The sequence below is a fragment of the Hipposideros armiger genome, unplaced genomic scaffold (genome assembly GCF_001890085.2).
Source record: "Hipposideros armiger isolate ML-2016 unplaced genomic scaffold, ASM189008v1 scaffold_21, whole genome shotgun sequence".
Classification (NCBI taxonomy): Eukaryota; Metazoa; Chordata; class Mammalia; order Chiroptera; family Hipposideridae; genus Hipposideros; species Hipposideros armiger.
Window position 1 is genome coordinate 646,028 of NW_017731371.1, and position 20,014 is coordinate 666,041.

Genomic DNA, 20,014 nt, shown 5'->3' on the forward strand with positions numbered 1-20,014 from the left:
AAACAGGGTGTTATTGCATCAGACAGGTAAGAGTAATTTCTCTAATTAGTCATTTGAGGTTTTATTTTTCACTTGAAAGTACTGGATATTTAATTTGTTTGTGACATGCAATTGGCAAACTGACAATAGCTACAACTGCTCCTCCCTCTGTCTTGCTGCCCTGACACCCTGTGCAAAGTGCCTGGGGGTGGGGCCTCCATTCTAGACGCTAAGCTTCATCTATCAACATCAAACTAACTCGAGTACCTTCTTATTGACAAATGTGTCCTAATTACACATTGTTCACTTGTAATGCTAGAATAATCCTAATGAGCTTCCCATGATCATTTTTCTTTTAGATTAAATGTTTTCTTTCAGTCCCCCCAAATTTTGCAACAGTGAAGTAATTCATAAAATATGCTGATTTACATAAGAACGTGTTTCCTAAAGGTACAGAGCAAAATATTTTCAGGAAGCTGTAGTTTATGAATTAAGGCATGATTGATGACAGCCCTTTGATGAAAGAAAGAGTTCATCCTTTTATTTTGTTGTGAAACGCCCGTCTCTAAAGAAAGATTGATTGGCACCAAACGTAGTTCCCATAAATCATAGCTATTGATTTTACATTTGTTTTTGCTCTTCTGATATTTATGCCCCCCCCCCTATGTCATAATTTGTTATCCTGATAGCCGGCCCGAGTTAGTGCTGGGACTGAACCTACAAGGTGGTTTCTTTCCGTTCATTCTAATCTATATGTGAAACAGATGAGCTTTCAAACACAGAACCATGCTCCTCTCGCTTTTTATAACATTGCTATGTCATTCCCCATGGAAATTACAGATGCCACACAGTAAAAGCTGCGGCAAGTAGCAGCAGAAGGGATGTTTGCATAGTCCAATCAGCACTGGCACAGGTATGGCTCCTGACTGCCCTGGGTGCTGCAGGAAGTTGGGTGCTCCTCCCCACCCCTCCAGCTTTTCACACATAGCTTCACTCTTAGGATTCAGATTGCAAATATTATGTCCATCTTCTGGAAATTCTCAAGGTTGGAACACTCCTCCATCTTCCACAGGTAGCAGAAGAGATGGGAAGTAGAAAGCCTGCTGGCTACACTTCAGCCTGTTTGCAAAAGAAGGGCTTTTTAATCTGCATCTGCTTTGCTGCTTGTAGGTAGAGTTTGGGATGCTGCCAGATCACCAAGCAGCCCATTTAGGGCAAAATTAGCTAGTCTTGCTGGATATACATGATATATGCAAGTATCACTTCTTGTGTTTTGATTTTTCTGACCAATCGAAGTGAATGTTGTGCTCTCATTTTAAGTTGTTATTTCATACCCTTTTCTCTGGCTTTCCATTCAGTATTCAGTCACATCACTCAAGACCATCCCCGAACTCTGCCGAAGATGTGACTCTCAAAACGAAGACAGATCAGGTAGGTTTGGCTTCTCACCTCTCTTTCTTACCCTGACTTTTAGAGCATGGAAGCTGTTTCCACCCCCATTGTTTGCTGCTGCTTTCTGTTTTCTGTTTCTTTTATGGCTTCTCTACTCACCCCTACCCTCAGTGAACAGATGTTAGGTCATTCTCCGAAGGCTAACAGGACAGGGAGGCCGTAATGAGGACGTGGCTGTACACAAATAAATGCAGGCGATCATCTCGACAGCCCAAACCACAGTCTATGCAGCAATTTACTGAAAACCCGAGAAACCATTGGTGACAAAACATAATGATGCAGGCGCCAAAGAAAAAATGTTGGATGCATTTACTACCCATATGGCAAGGCCAGCTTGGGGGAGGAGGCTTGGCCAAAGCCTGAAACCCTATCAGAGATGTGACATGATAGAATCTGCAATAAGGCATACTGTAACAGTTAAGATTAAAGCAAAGCTTTGGAGTTTAATAGTGTAAACTAAGTAGAGAATTATGGCACATAGATGAAAACCAGCTGGTTGACCTTTTCTCCTTGCATACCCCACTACCCCTGACCAAAAAAAAAACTACATTCAGGGTTGTTTTTCCTTCTGTAAATCAAATTAAGCCTCTCTCCTTTTCTCTCTGTGATGGGCAAAAATGAAAATAAAAAAAGGATATTGATGGGACTGATAACCGAGGCATGAAACTGTGAAATGATGTTTATTATTTTTCCAAGTAATTACTCAAAGGCATCACCATTAACCTTGCCAAAACAGGACCTCCTCTGATCCTAACTAGAATCCTGAGAACCATGGGCGATGGGAGGCTTAAGATAATCCTCGAATTATGCGTATCGTGTTTAAAAATAGCTAGATGGTCCTTACCTATGCAGCTACTTGACTTCCAGGCCTTTCTCACGGAGCAGACTTGTACAAAGCTAATTTACTTTCTCCTGGACCGTTTGTTTTCTTTTGACATTTCGCTTAGTTGAGATGGGGAAAATAATTAGTCTTTCTATTGTAGGTTTGTTTATCTCTGGGTTTTTTGTGTGAGTGAAAGTAATGCTTCAATGTTTGGGTCAGAAATATCATCGAAGATGGTTTTAAGTTCAAATAAAAGTTTTCATTTAGCTTCAGGTTTAATTTTTTTTTTTTTAATTTTAAACATACTCGAGCTTCTGTCAGGTTTAACAGAGGCTTTAGCCATAAGGCTTATCAGATGTGTCTCCTTAAAAGGCATCGCTGGGTTCAGAGCTAAACCTCTGCCTGTGATCAGTACACACATATCAGACTGCAGTGGACCGGCTTCTAGCCCCAGAGTAAAAATACCTGGGTTCAAGTTAGCATCCAGCCATTTATCAGCTACATGATTCTAAGCCTATGACTACTAGTTATCTATAAAATAAAAAAGAAACTTGGGCTTCCAATGTTACCAGACTATTGTTAGGATAAAAAGTAGGTGATGGAGCTGAAAGTACTTTGAAGATATAGTATTTTCTTTTTTTTGATAATTGGAGTTGTGGAGTAAGGGAGAAGAAATAATAGCAAACACTTCAGTAGTGCCTGATGTACGTGCTAGGTATGGTTGTAAGCACTTTACTTATATTAGCTCAATTAATCCTAAAGTTGCTGTGAGTTAAGCACTATTAGGATGTTTGTATTAGAGATGGGCAAACTGAGACACAGAACAGAGCAGTTAACTATCTTGTCCAGAGTCACACAGCAATTAAGTTACAGAGCTGGGATTCAGAACCTTAGGAAGTCCTCCTCTACAGTCTGTTCTCTTCTGCATTACACATACTATCTCTCACATAGCTGAACTTGGTGGCATTAAATGAATTTGAGGGTATTATCCTTATGAAACTTTAAAAATCAGCATTCTCCCTCACTGATTAAGTGGTGAATTTCTTATCTCGGTTAAATAGCTATTCTTGCTTACCAAGTTAAGTGAATTCATTGAAACTTTTAAAAATAATTTTTCCTCAGGCGCATTTGTTCCATTTTCACCAGGTCATGTGACTTGTAGCCACTGCCACCACAGGTGACGTTAGACATTTATTTGGCTGAGGAGGAGGTCAGTTTCAAGCTTAGAAGTTTTGAAACTTCACCCAGAGCAAAGACCCAGTGCTTGAAATAATTAGCAATAATTAGACCTGATAGGAAATGGATGAATGATGGAAAAACTCAATGTATTCACATATGCTCCTCCAATTTGATGGGCCATTTGGAAGCTGGTAAACCGCTTTCTAATAGAGCAAGAGTGATCCTAGGAAAAGAAACACATGAAAAGATCCATCTCTCCGTAGCATTATGCAGAATTATCTGTGGGCTCCTTTGAAAAAAATCTCAACTTAGTAAAATTTTCACAGCCATTTTCAGAAAGAATGAGGCATTCTCGGTTAGTTCCATGGGCATCGAAATATAGGAGTACCACCTCCCGCACCCCTGCAGACTTTCTTCTGTGAAACACATAAAAGGAGCCTGCCCCAGGAGTGCTTGTAAATTTCTATCTTTATGGTAATTATTTTTCAAACAGACAGCAGCAGAAGGCAGATTGGCTTCTGAGAGGAGTCCACATCTTTCTTGTGGATGGGGCACCCTCTGCGGAAATTTTTCCCCAATCCTCCTGTCACTTAGAATATGCTCCACCAAATGAAGACATTTCTCTTTTCCTTTCTAAAGTCTGTTTAGTCCTTCCTATTTTGTGTAGGTCATCAAATGTTAACGTCCATCTTTATAATAACGCTACTTTGACCAGATGTTCTTGGGCCCATTCGTTCTTTTATTTATTCATTCAGCAAGCAATTATTGAGCATTCTCTGTCCTAGGCACTGAGGACACAGTAACACCAAGACGTAGACAAGGTCCCTGTTCTCGAGGCACTTCCTTTCTAGTGACAGACAAAAGGCAAGCAAATAAATAACTAAATCAGATCATTTCAGACAGTGAGAGAGGTGGCTGAGGCAATGGGAGAAAGTAATGTGTCGAAATTGGGGAGGAAGAAACTGGGGGCTCAGGCGGTTTTAGAAGGACCTAGCCATGTGAAACACCTGTGAAAAGTGCTGAAGGCAAAGGAATGAGCAAGGTGCCAAGTTCCCTGAGCAAGGTGCCAAGTTCCCTGAGCCAGGAATCAGCTTAGCATGGATGAGGAAGAGGAAGAAAATCAATGCAGCTGCAGTGTGGAGATCAAGGTGAGAATGAGATCAGGATCACACTCTGTAGGGCCCTATCCGTCACGTATGCGGAGGTCAGATTTATTACGTCCAGTGCTGTGAAGGGCACCGCTAGCAGGAGGCTAGTTTTTCTAAAATCCTATTACCTGGAAAGAAGCCTTGGCCTATGGAATCATAACTCTCAGTGGAAGGGACACTAAAAATCATCTAGCCTGAGAGAGAGAGAGAAAAGAGCAAGTGAGAGTGCAGATAATAAAGCAAATGGGTAAAATGTCGACAACTGATTAATGTAGCTAAAAGGTATACCAAGTGTTGTACTGTTTTCATTTTTTCAACTCTTCTATAAATTTGTTTAGAAATGAAACAATATTTTAATTATTTACAAACGAAAAGTGTTTTTAAAGGCACAAAGTAATTCACGTAGTCCAAAATCCATCAGATCTTTAAAGGCTGTCCTTATTATCCTGCCCAAGGGGTATCCAGCCTGTACTCCATCACTTCAGTGACGGGGAGCTCACAGCCTCACGAGGCTGCCTACCCATAAAGGTTATTTTTTTCTGTTCAGCCAAAATCATTGTCTCTTGAATTTCCATCTTTTTATCCTGGCTCTTCCTTTGGAAACATAAATAAGCACAATCCTTCCTGGGCAAGGGTGCCACTGAGTGTTTGGAGACAGCCATCATTCTCGGCCTTGTCCTCTTCAACTTAAAATTTCCCTCCACAGTTTTAAGTGTATCCTGCTCATTCTCCTTGCTCTCTCGTGGATGACTGCAGTTTGTCCGCATCCCTCTGAAAAGTGGAGCACCCAGCACTGAACCTGATGGAGGATCTGATCAGAACCTGTCAGCCCCACAGATCAGCCCCGTGACTTACCACACACCTTTCCTGGCTTCCTAAGTGGGCTGCAAAGACAGCACTCATGCCTGTCCCTCCTGACTGTTTTTCAAATGTTCTGAGAGGAGCGAGAGTGACAACTGAGCCCTATAAGTGGCCCTTGGAAGCCCCTCTGTGAGACATACACCCCAGGGCTCACTCCACTTCATCCCTGGACCTTGGGCCAAATCTATGGTGGGGCCTGAGAAAGACAAATGGCAGAGTGTCACCAGATGCCTGGGCAGTGTCTCTGCACCTTCCGCTAGCTCAGCGATGCCAGGTCTTTCCTGGGAGTGGCCTTCCTTTAGCCAAAGGCTTCGATTCCTATAGAAATCTGTATTTTCCCCTGACAGGAACATTCTACATTATTCTCCATCAGCAACACTGTACTATGACTGGGTTTCAAATTTCTGTGATAAAAGCAGTTTTGAAAAGAAGTGTGAGGGTATTGGAGACACCCCAAGAAAGTGGGAAGGAGGTGGAAGACCTAGGAGCTGGTAGGCTGAGAACAAATTTTGCCTGTGCTTGGAGCTGCGTAGGTGCTATTGAGAGTTCCCAGTTGTTTCTTAGGTGCTGAGTGTACCAGGCATTATGCCAGATCCTCTGTAAATAGCTCATTTGTCCTCAAAATAATTGTCTGACAGAGGGCCATTATTATGCCCATTTTATTGATGTGGAAACTGAGGCTCATGGAGCCATAGCTCTAGAGCTAGCAAGTACATTTGAAACCAGGTGTGCTGACTCCAGAGCCACTGTGAAGTTGAGCCAAGTGAGGAGTAATTTTCGTCCAAGGAACCATGAGTGGTTAGTGGTTGGGTCAAGGATTAGCAGCATGGATGTTATGTGTGAAAAAATGTACACCTGTAAAGAGAAGTTATTTGTGAAATGTTTGCATGCATTTTCTGCTTACTTTCTGCTACTCGTGTAGGAAAAGAGGACACCACAAGGCAGTGAATGTTAACTCTGCTGTATGGTTTCCTCCAAGTGGGGACAAAAATACATTATGTTGACATATGGTATTCAAATCAAACATATTCAATTTCATTGACTTTGAATTTTTAAAAATTAATTGGACATTCAAATACACATTTGTTCCAATTCATGGTACATTAAATGTCTTATGATTCTTTCAAAATATGTATCTGCTGATCTCATTGTATCATTTTCTTATGAAAGAAGGCAGATAAATAAATATTAATGCAGCTTTGCAACTGAGAACCTAGAGGCACTGAGGTTAGAAAATTCAGTTATGTAACAGTAATAAATGGCCCTGGGATATGTTTGAGAAAAGAACCTGAAAAAAATATACCTAAGTAATACATCACTTGGATGGCAATGAGTAAAGGAACACCATACTTTTTCAACATGGCATCTGTTAAAAGTCATTTTGGATGTATATCTAAAAGCATTGCAAAGTTGCTATATTTTTAGGCCCTGTGCATGTCAGTTTTTTTGTGATAAACCTGAACTTTGGAAAATATATGGTTTTCTATGATTTTCAAGGATTTTGGCCAGCACCTAAAATAATAAGTTGACATGAAATTTATCCTTTCAACACTGCTTTCACATAGCTGGTGATGCTAAGTATATAAACCTCCTGTTTTCAATTTTATTAAAGTTTAATACTAACAGCATGGAAGGGATGGTTGGTATGGCAGTTTAGATCGAAAATCCTGCCAATTAATCCATTTCCCACGATGTAATATAAAATGGACTCCAAAGAACAGGGAAATACATTTTCTCAGACCTAAGTCAAGAAAATGAACACTTGAACTTGATGCAGTCAAGAATCTAATGTTTAGTTTATCACAAAAATCTCAGTTTATTTAACTGTAGTAAAAATTTACAGAGTAAAAAAAAATTATGAGAATGAGATAGTGCAATAAAACATTATTTTTCTTTAACAAAATTGTAATTATACAGGTGATATAATCCAGTAAAAAAAAACAAAAAAAACGGAAAGTAAAAACTACAATTAACTCTGCCACCAAAACACAATTACTGTTATTTCTTTTTAGTGTTTTGGTTTTTTTCCTGAGGCAAATTTTTTTGTATGGTTGTAATCATAATGTAAGAACAATTTTATCTGCTGTTTTTTTCTGTTATTACGGAATGTGCATGGTCATCACTTTGAATGAACCACAGAGCTTACTCTTCTAAGTAGAGCTGCCTTCTCTGGCCAAAGGGAGAGACCATCTCTGCCTTTAAATGACTAACACTTTGTTTATATTTCTAAGAGAAAGAAAAGAGTAGAAGTCATTATGGGGAAAGGTGGGAGCAGGGGGTGACAGAAAATTCAAGTGAAACTCCGGTAGTGTCAAAGATAACGAAAGGGGCTGGAGATAGCAGAGCTTAAATACATTGCATCTTTGCCCCTGTTCCTTTTTATTTGAACATTTCTTCTCTTTCTTTGCCCATATCTATAAGCACCGCAGCTCCCTGATTTTCTAAAAGGTCAATAGTAGCATTATGGAGTTTAGAAAGCCAGGTATGAGACAGTAGTAGATGGAAACATTTAGGGGAAGGGACTCACATGTTTTGATTTATTTGTATTGGACTCTAAGGAACATCTCCCATCCTTAAAACTGATAGAGAAATCTCCTCTTGGTAGAAATGAGTCCAGGAAACCTGCAGTAAGGAAGGATGAGAAACCAGAAATACAGAGATAAGCATTTAGGCAAGGGAAAGAACTGAAGCACAGAGACACGGAACAAGTGTCTTTTACCTTTTTGAGGTCCCGCAGTGACTTCCGTCTCAGAAATGTCAATCCTGTCCTAAAGGAGAAGGGTTTTCCCCTGTACCATCTTCCCCATCCAAGGCTAAGATGTGAGTGCATGCTGGCAGGGGAGCGGGGTTGTTACTAGTGTGGGAGCTTGACAGCATCTCTGACAGCACCCTACTTCTTGCTGAAAGCATATCCTTTTTCTCTTGCCTCTCAGTATTAAACGGGCTCTGTCTTCCCATTTTAAATGACCTTTCTTTGTCCATATACCTCCTTTGTCTTCACTTTTCCCTTAAAAAATAAAAAGTCATCAAAGCAACTGAAGTAATAAGAACAGAATCTTAGAATCTTATAGTTGAAGGATCCTCGAAGACAGTCAGTAGTCATCCACAAAAGCCCAGAGCCTTGTATGGCAGTTGATCGCTCAGGCCCTTGCATTTCACAGTGTGGCCCAGGACCAACACCACCAGTATCACCTGGAAACTTGTTAAACATGCAGACTCTCAAACCTTGCCCCAGACTCCAGAATCAGAATCTGCACTTGAACAAGCTCTCCCGGTGATTCATTTATGCGTATTCAAGTTTGAGAAGCACTGACTTGGGCCACCTCGGTGCTAATCATTATCCATGATAAGATCAGGAGATCTTTTCTAAAATGCAAATCTGATCATGTCACTCAATGCTCAAAACCAGGCAATGGTGTCCAAAGATGCTTGTCAAAATAGACAATGGGAAGCTCTCTTATGTGGCCTCCAAGGCCTTGAGTGCTCGTCTCCTGGATCAGCAAGCTTCCTCACACGCCACTCTCCCCCTGCTTCCTGCCTGCCAGTCACCGCAAGGAACCTCCTTCAGTTCTCCAGATGTGCTGTGTTCCTTCACATGGAGATGCCCTTCCTTGCCTCCTATCACCTCCAAGTTCAGATCCTCAGAGCTCCTTTACCTAATTCCCTAAACTACCACTGTCCAATAGAAACGTAATACAAGCCATTTACGTCATCTAAGGTTTTACTAGTAGCCACATTAAAAAACAGAAACAGGGGCCGGCCGAGTAGCGCGATGGTTAAGAACTGGCGTAGGATGCCAGAGGGCCCTGGTTCGGATCCCACATATGAGGACCAGTGACACTGCCCTCTACAGCTAAGATGCTGAACAACAGCTCAACCTGGAGCTGGGCTGCTGTGAGTCCCCGGCGACGATGTAGGCTGCAGCCCCTGTGGCAGTGGGTTGCCATGGGCTACCGTGTGTAGCCAGCAGCCAGCGTGAGCGGCCAGCAGCCACAATGAGCGGTCGTCCAGAAGCCGGCGACCGATCTGCCTCGCCCGGGAAGAGCACAATGATGGTGCCAACTTGGGCCAGTGAAGCAACGTCCTCCACAACTAGATTGAAGAACAAAATGACAGCAGCTTGTCTGTTCCCCTTCCCCCAATTCCCCAGCACTGTTCCCATCCCCCCAATTCCCCAATAAAAATCTTTAAAAAAAAAAAAACAGAAACAGATGAGATTAATTTACTGTCTTTTATTTAACCCCCAAAATCAAAACTAGTATCATTTCGACGTGTACCACTAGCCACATTTTAGTGCTTAATAGCCACTGGTGTCTAATGGCTTCTATTTTGGACAATGCAAGCCTAGATTATATTACCCCTCAAGTCTATTATTTCCTAGCTCCCTATACTTTTTCTCCAATTTAAATGCCTGTGTTTGAAAAAATATTAATATGATGTTCATTTAATATTGTTTTTCTCTGGTACACTAAATCTCTTTTGGGTAATTTTGTTCGATATAGTATCTGCAGTGCCTGGCACTGGTGCTAACTATATATCCTAAGGTATGGATGGACGAATGACTGTGTGAAGAGATGAAAGGAAGCCTTGCTTCTTTGGGGTTTGTACTATAATTGAGGTATGGGACATATTTTCTCTTCATTTGCTTCGACACCTTGACCTGTCAGTTGTCTCCTCTTTTAGCTGTACCATCAATGTCTTTCTCTCTATGGCAGCGGTTCTCAACCTGTGGGTCACGACCCCTTTGGGGGTCGAACGACCCTTTCACAGGGGTCGCCTAAGACCATCGGAAAACAAAAAGATATTTACATTATGATTCATAACAGTAGCAAAATTACAGTTATAGAGTAGCAACGAAAATAATTTTATGGTTGAGGGTCACCACAACATGAGGAACTGTATTAAAGGGTCGCGGCATTAGGAAGGTTGAAAACCGCTGCTCTATGGGGTCATTACCTTCATCATACAGACACTCTAGAAGGGAACCTCCCCCTCGCTAGTCTTCCAGCTCTCATTCACCGTTAAGTACGTCTAGTGTGATCTCCAGCTCTCTAGGAATTGTCACAGTTTCCTCATTGTCAAATCTATTGACACTGATATTCTCATCTTTCTTGGCCTCTTCTCCCTTCTAGAAACATTCTCCTCTCTTGGCTTTGTGATACCACCTCTCTCCTCATGTTCCTTCTGATACTTAACATCTTCTTAGTTTCCTTTGCAGCTCCTCCTCCTTGTCTACTTGACCTTTCAATATCCAATGGACATCTCTCCTCTCAGTTTCTGAGTCTCTCTGGGTTGATGTCTCATCCAATCTCGTGGCTTCAAGTGCCGCCTACATGCTGCTGCTACTCCCCTCAGCCCTCCAGCTTTAATGTCCTACTTGATGCCTACCTGAGATGTCTCCTAGAATTTCAAAGAGGAAGTTTTGAATTCTCCTCCCCAACATGCTCCTCTTCAGACCCCGCTTCAGCAAAGGCACTCAGTTTACTGACATCCCCACTCGGTGGCTGAAGCCAGATTTCCTGTCCCTCGCACTCCACATCAGTCTATCACCAGGACCTGAGTCGCCTGTGCTCAAAGTGAGTCCCCATCTGTCCACTTCTCTCCATCCCAACCAGCCCGGCGAGGCCAGGCCGCTTCTGTGTGTCATCTGGGTTATCGGCCATGAACTGGTCTCACCTCTTTTCTCACCACCAGCCTGGCCCACCCTGTTTCCCCACAGAGTGGGCAAAAGGACATGTTTTATAATGTAAAGCAGATCATTTCACTTCTCTTTGAAATCCGCCCCCCCCCCAGGGATACCCATTTCAGTTAAAATATAAACCAAATTCTTTGTTGTGGCCAATAAAACTCCCCAATGAGCTGGCCCCTGATGACCTCCCCCAACTTCATCTTCCATCACTTTCACCCTGGCTCACTCCTCTGCAGATATAAGAGCTCTGGAACCGGCCAGATTCTCTCCTGCTGTAGGCATTTGAGAATGTGCTTTTTTCTACCCAGATCTTCACAAAATTATCTTTCCTCTTGAATTTTCCCCCAGATCCTCACATAAATGGCTTTTCATTTCCCAGTTCTTAGCTTCAATGCTGCCTCCATGGTGAAAGTTCTCAGCCATTCTCTATTCCAATACCAACTTGTTCCTGCAGAGCACTTTGCAATTTCTTATTCATCTGTTCACTTGCTCTGCTGTCTGGTTCCCCCATGAAGGCATGGATTATGTCCATTTCATTTACCTCTGCACCCCTAAAACCATGTGCACAGTAGGCATGCAACAAATGTTTGTTGAATGAATAAACCCTGTAAGAGTGTTTCAGCATCCTGCCAATTACTTGAACACTTCTGAAAAGCTTTATTATCTTCCTGTATCTCTTGCTTACATTAGAAAGAGATGGCTACCTTTAGCCAGTTGAAGGAATTGGCAGTTGAAAGAACAAATCTCAGTGATAAAATGAATCAAATTTAAGCTGATGCCACTAAAGATTAACAAAGCAGGGAAATTCTTCTATTCAGTTGTTTCTAAGAAAAAATGTTTTCAAAAACTATTTTTCCTAACTTTTCTCCCACACAAAAGCTTCAGAGTCAGTGGCTGCCAAAACCTAGGCTGAGAGCAGTTTGGGATTTAGGTAAAAATGAATCTGAAATGAGTACAACCAGCTTTTCCTACTGGTTTCTGGAATCCATTGCCTACATGTGACCCGAAGAGTGAAAATGTGAATTCATGTTTAGGAAATAATTTTCATTAAAGCGGTCGTGCAGTGTTATGGAAAGAAAGTCGGAGTCAGGGAACCTTGGTCCTGATTCAGCAGGTAGTGTGCTCTGTAATTTCCCATATAACACTTAAAATTCCCTGAGTTCTCATTTATTTTCAAGGGAGAATACAGGAGAATGGCTCATCCATCCTCCAGACTTCTTGTGAAAACCTCAAAGAAAGTCCAACACTTGCCTTGTACTCAAGAGCATAGAAAGCTTTACAGAAATATATGGTATTAGCAATTCTAATGTGTTAAATGGAGGAAATTTGGGGAAAATTCCAGTTAAGAAACATCATTTTGAGGAAGTCTTAAACTACACATAAGGCTTCTTTCCACGGTTTGTCCTAGTGCCTGAGAAGTGCGCCCTGAGCTGCACCAGGAGACAGCAGAGTGGCTCCACGTGCATTTATCCTGGGAGGCGCCGCGCTGCACTTGGCTTTGTTGAGCTGCACCTGCCCCGTTCTCTCTGCAGCCATGTAACAGAGCACTGGCCCAGGCAGGGGTTCGAGCGGGCCTGCCAAGAGGAGGAGTGGGCTACAGGCCAGCGCCGGTTCTTCCTCCCATTTCTCTTCCCCTTAAGCCCTTAAAGCACATCCCTCTCAAAAGGGGACCAGGTTTCACAGACTCACTACTTTGTGTCTCATAGGAAACAGAATTAACTTCTAGCAAAAAAAAAAAAAAAAGAAAGAAAGAAAGAAAGAAAAAAACTGTAGGCACTCTTGTACCCTAAAGACATACCCTTTAATCTTTCTCTTCTTGGTGTCTAAAGCTGTATTTCTAATGAGGATACCTAAGTCCATATTTAGAAGTTAAAAGTAACAGGCATTTTTGGAGCCATCAGTTGAAGATAGGGAGCAGAGGGTAGAGGGGAGGGCTTTCCCACCCCCACACCCCCATACACACTTTTTTCCATCCGCCTCTTGTTCTCTTTTACCAAGAAGCAGTAACTTGTTCTTTGTCTTCGACAGTACATCAACACTGTAAAACATCGCCACCTTCAGTTAAAACGAGTGTGTTTCTACACTTTCCCAGAACCAACTGAGCTTGCTAACACTTTCCAGAGAACACCCTGAGAAAGTTCTCCCCTATTTCTGTGCATCTCTGCTTGATGAGCCTTTTCACCGTCCCTTGATGTGTATCTCTTTCTACAATTCAACATAAAGAGGGAGAAAAAGAAAAAAAGAAAACCTGGTAAGTGGGCCTGGAGTGAAAACAAGACTTGATCCACTTAAGAGGTTTTTGCTGATGTCAAAGTGAAGGTCAGCATACTTTCTAGATGACTGAATAACTCTGGTACCATGTGCTTTCTTCAGACCTACCAATTGCTATTCTGTGAACTGTACTTTTGAAGTCCAAATGTTTAAAATTGTCAAAATATTGAGTCTGATTTCATGACAGAACATGCCTGTTTGGCAAAGTATCTTTTCTATCCAGGGTAGTAGGGGCTTGAGTTTTTACAGACCAAAGAAATGGGCACAGATGGGGAACAGAGTTACATGATCAGGTCTTGACAATTCTGGACAGAGCTGGGAATAATGAAATGTGAATCTGATATTTGCAACAGCTGCTTGATATCAGTAATCTCTTAAAGTTGGGAAATTTAGAACCAAATCAGTGAATCTTTTCCAGTAGTATTTTAGCGTCTTATTGTGAATAAATCATTGATTGGTGTTTTTATAATACTGTAAATAAAGTTCTTTGTACCTCCCCTGCAGCCTCACAATACTCTCCATAAAGGGTCCAGGGCATCAGTGAAAGGGATGAGCGAGCAGCCCCATTGGGAAAATTCCAGAAACACGCATTCTTCACACGTGTTGATTCTTCCCAACATAATGGCCTGAATACAATTCTCCAAATCCAGAGTTTGCTTAGCCCTTTCTTGGATTAGGTTACAGTCTAGGATGATGCAGAAGAACATCCAACAAGCAGCCCTCACTCAGACTCCATATCCTTCTTCCTATCGTCATGAAATGGTGTAAGTCACCTGTCACCACTTATAGAGCCTGAGGGGTTTGCAATAAGGACCCACTACAAGTTTCAGTTTACATTGGGTGAAGGAAACTCCTGACTCTAGAATTGACACTCCAGATCTTTCATAATGTCCCTCCCTTAGGTATAAAATTGGAAGGAAATAGAATGTTGGAGAACCTGGAAGGTATGTCCTTGAAGGTCATAGGTTTCCAATAGCTATAGATGTGGAGTGTATTGTTGTGTACATTTTAAGACAATTACAGTTAAAGCTGACCTTGTTTTTCCCTCATGGAATATAGTATTCATTTAACAGTAAACAGTAGAGAAACACTATTTTATCTTAAAGGCATACCCCTTTTCTTTCCTTTCTTGATGTCAAAGCTCATTTTCTAATATGAACATACAACTCCATATTTAGATGGTAAATAAATAGGCATTTTGGGAGCCAGCACTGACGTTCAGTCTTGAAAACTGGACCCACCGTTGTAATAGCAAACTGTATATTATCTTCCTAAGAAAATACTAATTTATCAGCCCCAAGAGCCAAAGAGTTGTTCTGTGTCAGCAATCAGCCTAGCCTCATAATTACAAATTTGTAAGGATCTGTTGAAAGACATGGATCCAGAAGAATTATAGTGTTTCATAGCGAATCACTCAGAATAAAGAGCCCTGTTATTTGCAGACATTCCATACAGTCATAGAAATTTAGAGGTGGCTCAGGTCTCAGCAATCATGTAGTCTAAACCCTTTATTTTACAGATGAAGAAATCGAGACTTAGAACTTGTAGGAAATCTATGAAGATATTTCAGTATGCAGCACATGGTCTAAATGTCTGAACATCTTCAGTCGCTTACTGACACCATCTTTGAAACAGGCAACACAATTGGTGTGCCCAAAATGTGGCAAGAGTGACTCTTTGTGATAAGACTCATATTTATTTACTATACTTTGTGTTTTTGGGGTAGGACATTCCTTTCTCCGTCTTTCTTCCCTCTCTGCCTCCCTTTTCCTTCCTCTCTCCTCCATTCATTCATTCATTAAAAGTCCCAATATTCTGTGAGAGGCTGTGCTAGTCAGAGGGATAGTTATAAACACAAGGTTTATAAGCAATCTTTGCCCTTGAGGAATTCTCAAGAGAGAAGGTGGATTTTTCTTGCGAATAGTTGCAACAGATTCAGAAATGCCCAACTCTCACTAGGTATGGCCAAATATTATCAGGGCACTGAGAAGCAAGGCGCAGCAATTCTCCAGGAGAATCAGAGGCAGCACGCCAAGGAGGTGACACCTGAGTGGAACCTTGTCAGATGAGCCTGCATCTCACAGAGGAGGCAGCCAAGGGCATTCTCAAAGGGGGAGATTTGCCCAAAGGTGGGAGTAATGAAGAGACAGCATAGTTCATCCAAAAAGGGTGAGTTTAGCGATGGAGGTGCAGGGGAAAATTAGTGATGTGGGAATGATGGGTGCTGAAATGAGAAGATAAATTAGAAAATAAATAAAAGAAGTACCATATACTGTGGTAAAGAATTTAGCTACTATCTGGAAAGCCATGGTTTCCCAAACCTTAGTAATTCAAGTATTATTTCCACAACCTGTGTTATAGCCAACATCTACCTGTGTTAGTTTTGCTTTACCTGTATACCACTGGTACGATTATTTATTTAACATTTTTCTAAAGTAACTTACTTTTAAACACTTGTTTTTGAAAGAAACTTTATGTCAATGTTGTAAATAGAAAACCAGAGTCACTTGCAATCATTTCAAGGTCATTATTAAAATGAATCTGATGAAATTAAAATATTCCTGTTAACTCTTTACCTATGAAAGCCTCTGAGCCAATGGCCTGTGGTCTCATTATTCTAGACAGAGATTGTAAATTTTGGAGAGCAGTTAAAGTCATTGTAACACCAAATTGTGACACCATTCTAAAACTTAAATTAATGAGGAGGAAGAAACAGAGTTGAAAGGTATATAGCTTCCTCGTTCTCTCAGTCAGGGGTATTTAGCATGGGTCCTGTGTGCCATCTTAAATACTGCATTCCACACAGAAGGGAAACACTCTTTTAGGCAGTCAGGGCCACCTGGGGTTTTTGAGCTAAGAAATAACAAAATCCAGACTTATCTGAAGAGGGGCAACTCAGGACCAGAAAGGAAGACCAAAGAAGTAGGTAGAACCTTGCAGAGGCTGTGGGAGGGTCCCAGTGTGGTCTCGTCAGTGTCATAGGGTGAAGGAAAGGGGCTTGAGAGAGATGTAGGATCAGGCCACTGAGGACTTGGTTCTTGAGGAATGAGGGGCAGGGGTCAAGTTAAGGGAAGGGGTCCGCCATGTCTTGGAGATGGATTGCTTGGGAGACTGTGTAAGTGGCCATGTGATCCAGGCCAGGTTTACCAGGAATTAGGAATACATTAGGAAAAACAGAGTAGAGTGTGTGTGTGTGTGTGTGTGTGTGTGTGTGTGTGTGTGTTGGATGAGGAGGGGAGGGAGACAAAGCAGGCAAGGGTGGAGAGGGATATGACCCCTGGATCAGAATATGCCGCCTGCCATAAATACTTGCACATCCTAGGCTCACATTAAATGCTTGTTAAATACTCATAGATGGCAAAGTACGGATGGTCAGCAGGCAATTGGAGATATTTTGCTGGTGATCAGAGACATCACAAATGCTAGTTAGATTGCAAGAGATCATTATTGCCTATACATCAGCCTCCAACACATTTCCATTTACCTGACCATTTTAGAAAATGTGTGACATGATTAGGCAAACAGCTTTAAGGTATGTTAGACATATTTACTTTTGTAAGATGTTAAAAATGAATCCATTCAACCAAAAGTCATTAAGAACCTGCTTATGTAAGGCATTTTTCTGGATGCTTTGAGGGATAGAGAGATAAATTAGACACAGACCCTGTTCTCACAGAGCTTCTAAAGATCTAATAATATAACAGATAAAATTTTCAGGAATTTAAATTTTGTTAACATGTGAAGTGTTTATTCATCATTTCCAGAAAAAAAATTTAACCTCAAAATTTTCCTACTAACCATAGTTAGTCTGGATTTTATTTTCGTATATTATAAAAAATGTATTATGGCATTGGGATAGAACAATGATATAATTGAAATTTTGGGTAGACTTATAAATTTAGAAGTGAAAATCTTGCTAGTTATTAATGGCCCCTTTTCTTGTGTGTGCTTAAAACACCCATTTGCCCAGCTTAGAAGAAATAAACTAATTGAGTTTTGTCTTTTCTACATACATAAAATCGCCCTTCTCAGGTAAATATATGATATAGTAATAAATTGGGGCGTTCTCATGAAAAGCTGTTAAATAATCCATTTTACACCACTGGGATTTTTTTTCCCAGTGGTCTAGACACAGATTAGAAACCTCTTTCTAGAAACCACAGACTAGATTTCACTTTCAGCCTAAAAAAGACTCATAGGTTTGGACAAGGAGAAGGACAACAAGCTTAATGTTGATGCCCCTTCTTCAGTTTCTAGACCCTTCTGTGGAAAGAAGTGTTTTCATAAGACACAGACAGAATTCATTTCCATTGAGCATTCTTAATGGCTCCTGTCAGAACAAAACAGCTGGGAAACATATGGTATCCATTTCCCTGTATCACTTGGAAAAAATTTCACATGTAAATAAAGCCAACATAAAAGAGTAGCCCTTTGAACCCACGACCTTATACAATACATAAATATATTGGTACAAAGCACTCGTTGTATTGGCCACTAAGTTTTGTGGCTTTAAAAATCCTTTATTACATTGTGCAATGCACATTTTCAAGAAGTTCCAAAGTAATGAAGGTAATTGGCAAAAATATTAGCAAACAACATACCTAATAGTACGTATGTATCTCAGAAATATAGGTATATGTTTACATATATATATACACACACACACATACACACACATGTATACATATATATATACATATATATATATACATATATATATATATATATAAGACTATATTTGAAGCTTTTCAGAAAATTGATGGGCAAAATTAAAGGCATATTTACACATTATAAACTCTATGTCCATTATCTCTGTGCTGTTTTAAATAAGTAAGTAACCATGTGTTCTTGAAAAGAAGAGCAAAAGGCTTGGCAGAAATTTCTGGCAGACATTAGTTTTTCATAGCTTTACATTTTGGGGGAGAAAAGGACATATAAAAGATAGAAAACTTTTAAATTTATAATGGGCCAACTGGAGTTAGTCTTTGCCTTTGCATATTTACATTTCAAAAATAACTTTAGAAAGTCCAGCTCTTATTGGTAATTATCAGTCCTCTGAGTTTATTAACAAAACTTTTGTTCTCTGTGAAATTCAGCTGTAAATCCCTTAGAAGGATGCACTCTGGACATTTAAAAAGAGATTTAATGTGTTGTGCAAAGTGAGATTCAAATTCAAATACAAGTATTTCTTAATTGACTGCTCTGTGCCAAGCACTGTGTACAACTGAAAACGAGAGCCAACAAAAGAGAAGAGAGGCAGCAGCTTAAGGCCATCTAGATACCTTCTTTCCCTTCTGGAACATTCCCTGTTAATACTTGTTCCTTATTGGACAGAATCCAAGCTTCCCCCCACAGCTCATAATATTTTCTCCTTAGATTCTAAAATGCTAGAGCTAGAAAGGCCTCAGAGGAGCACCGCTTAGTACAAACCCTCCGAAACCCCTGCAAAATGGAAGTCCATGTTGGAGAAAGAAGCCACCAACAGTTACATGGCATTCAGGCTCAGTACCTTCACTCTCACCTCCTTAGCTTGGGTTCCAGAGCTTCTCTGAATCCTTTTAGAATATATCCTAGCAGGAGGGAGAATGACCAGCGGTCTAAATTTTTGGAACTTTTAATAATTTGTATGCCACTTTCACCCAAAAAATCAGTGGTAGCTAGGGACTCTTGCAGAAGTTACAGACCTTTATATAACCCCGTCTGATGTTTTGTTAGTCTTTGTTCCCAATTGTAAAGAACAAACACAAAAGCAAGCTTTGGGGTTAAATTCTTCCCACCTGCTGTTGTTCCAGGAAGAGGATGGGTAGGTGAGAGGTTCCTCCTTGGAGGGCATGTCCTGAAACTTCACCCCTTTGATGGGAGATGGTGTAAACTAAGTGGAAGGGGAGTAGGAATCCATAAATCACTGGCCTCCCAATTTTCAGGGGTGCTAGGTCATCTGTCATCTCATAAGGGGAGTGTCCCAGAGAGGAAGCAGCATCAGCATGGCGGAGGAGACTGTTGTTGCTCCTCCATCCTGCACGGAGAAGACAAGGTGGCCTTTCATATGAGGCTGACTGGGAGAGGTGGTGGTTCTTATCTTTCACCTCCAGATGTGCTGCTGTTTCACTTTACACCCCATCTCAACCAGACACTTACTCAAGTGCAGAATGCAAACCATACAATGTTTATCTAAGCTTTGCACAGAAATGAGAAAGAAGAAAAAAAAAAAAAACACTCGTCTGCCTACCTTACCCTCCCTTTGCAACTTCCTTCTCCTCCTGTTTGTCTCCAGCTTTTCAAACAATGGAGGGTGGCACTGAATCTGAAAGAGCATTTTCCATTGTGAGGGGCCAGTGGATTATGTTGTTGTGTCATATGCCAGAAAGCACTATGAAATGCCCCTGAATGATGACTGACTGGGATACTCGGTCTAGGGTGGGCTTATCTCCCATGGTCCAATCAACTCCTGATCACTCCTTTCCTTTCTGTTCTTTCCCTAATCCATCTAACAAATCACCTAGTGATGACCCAATAGATCACAGTTTGCCCAGTATTAAACAACTTACCCCTTCTTTATATGGGACTTCTTAAGCTTTAGGGGTATACATATACTTGTGTATGGGTGTGTGC

General features: G+C 41.0%; 1 protein-coding gene across 1 annotated transcript in view; it reads left to right on the forward strand.

Annotated features, from left to right (window-relative positions):
• The window catches only part of SNCAIP (synuclein alpha interacting protein), a 150,522-nt gene that overhangs the window by 96,968 nt on the left and 33,540 nt on the right, over positions 1 to 20,014 (forward strand). Inside the window, exon 3 of the mRNA XM_019635308.1 lies at positions 1,338 to 1,410. Within this exon, the coding sequence (XP_019490853.1) occupies positions 1,338 to 1,410 (73 nt within the window). The remainder of the gene's footprint in view (positions 1 to 1,337; positions 1,411 to 20,014) is intronic.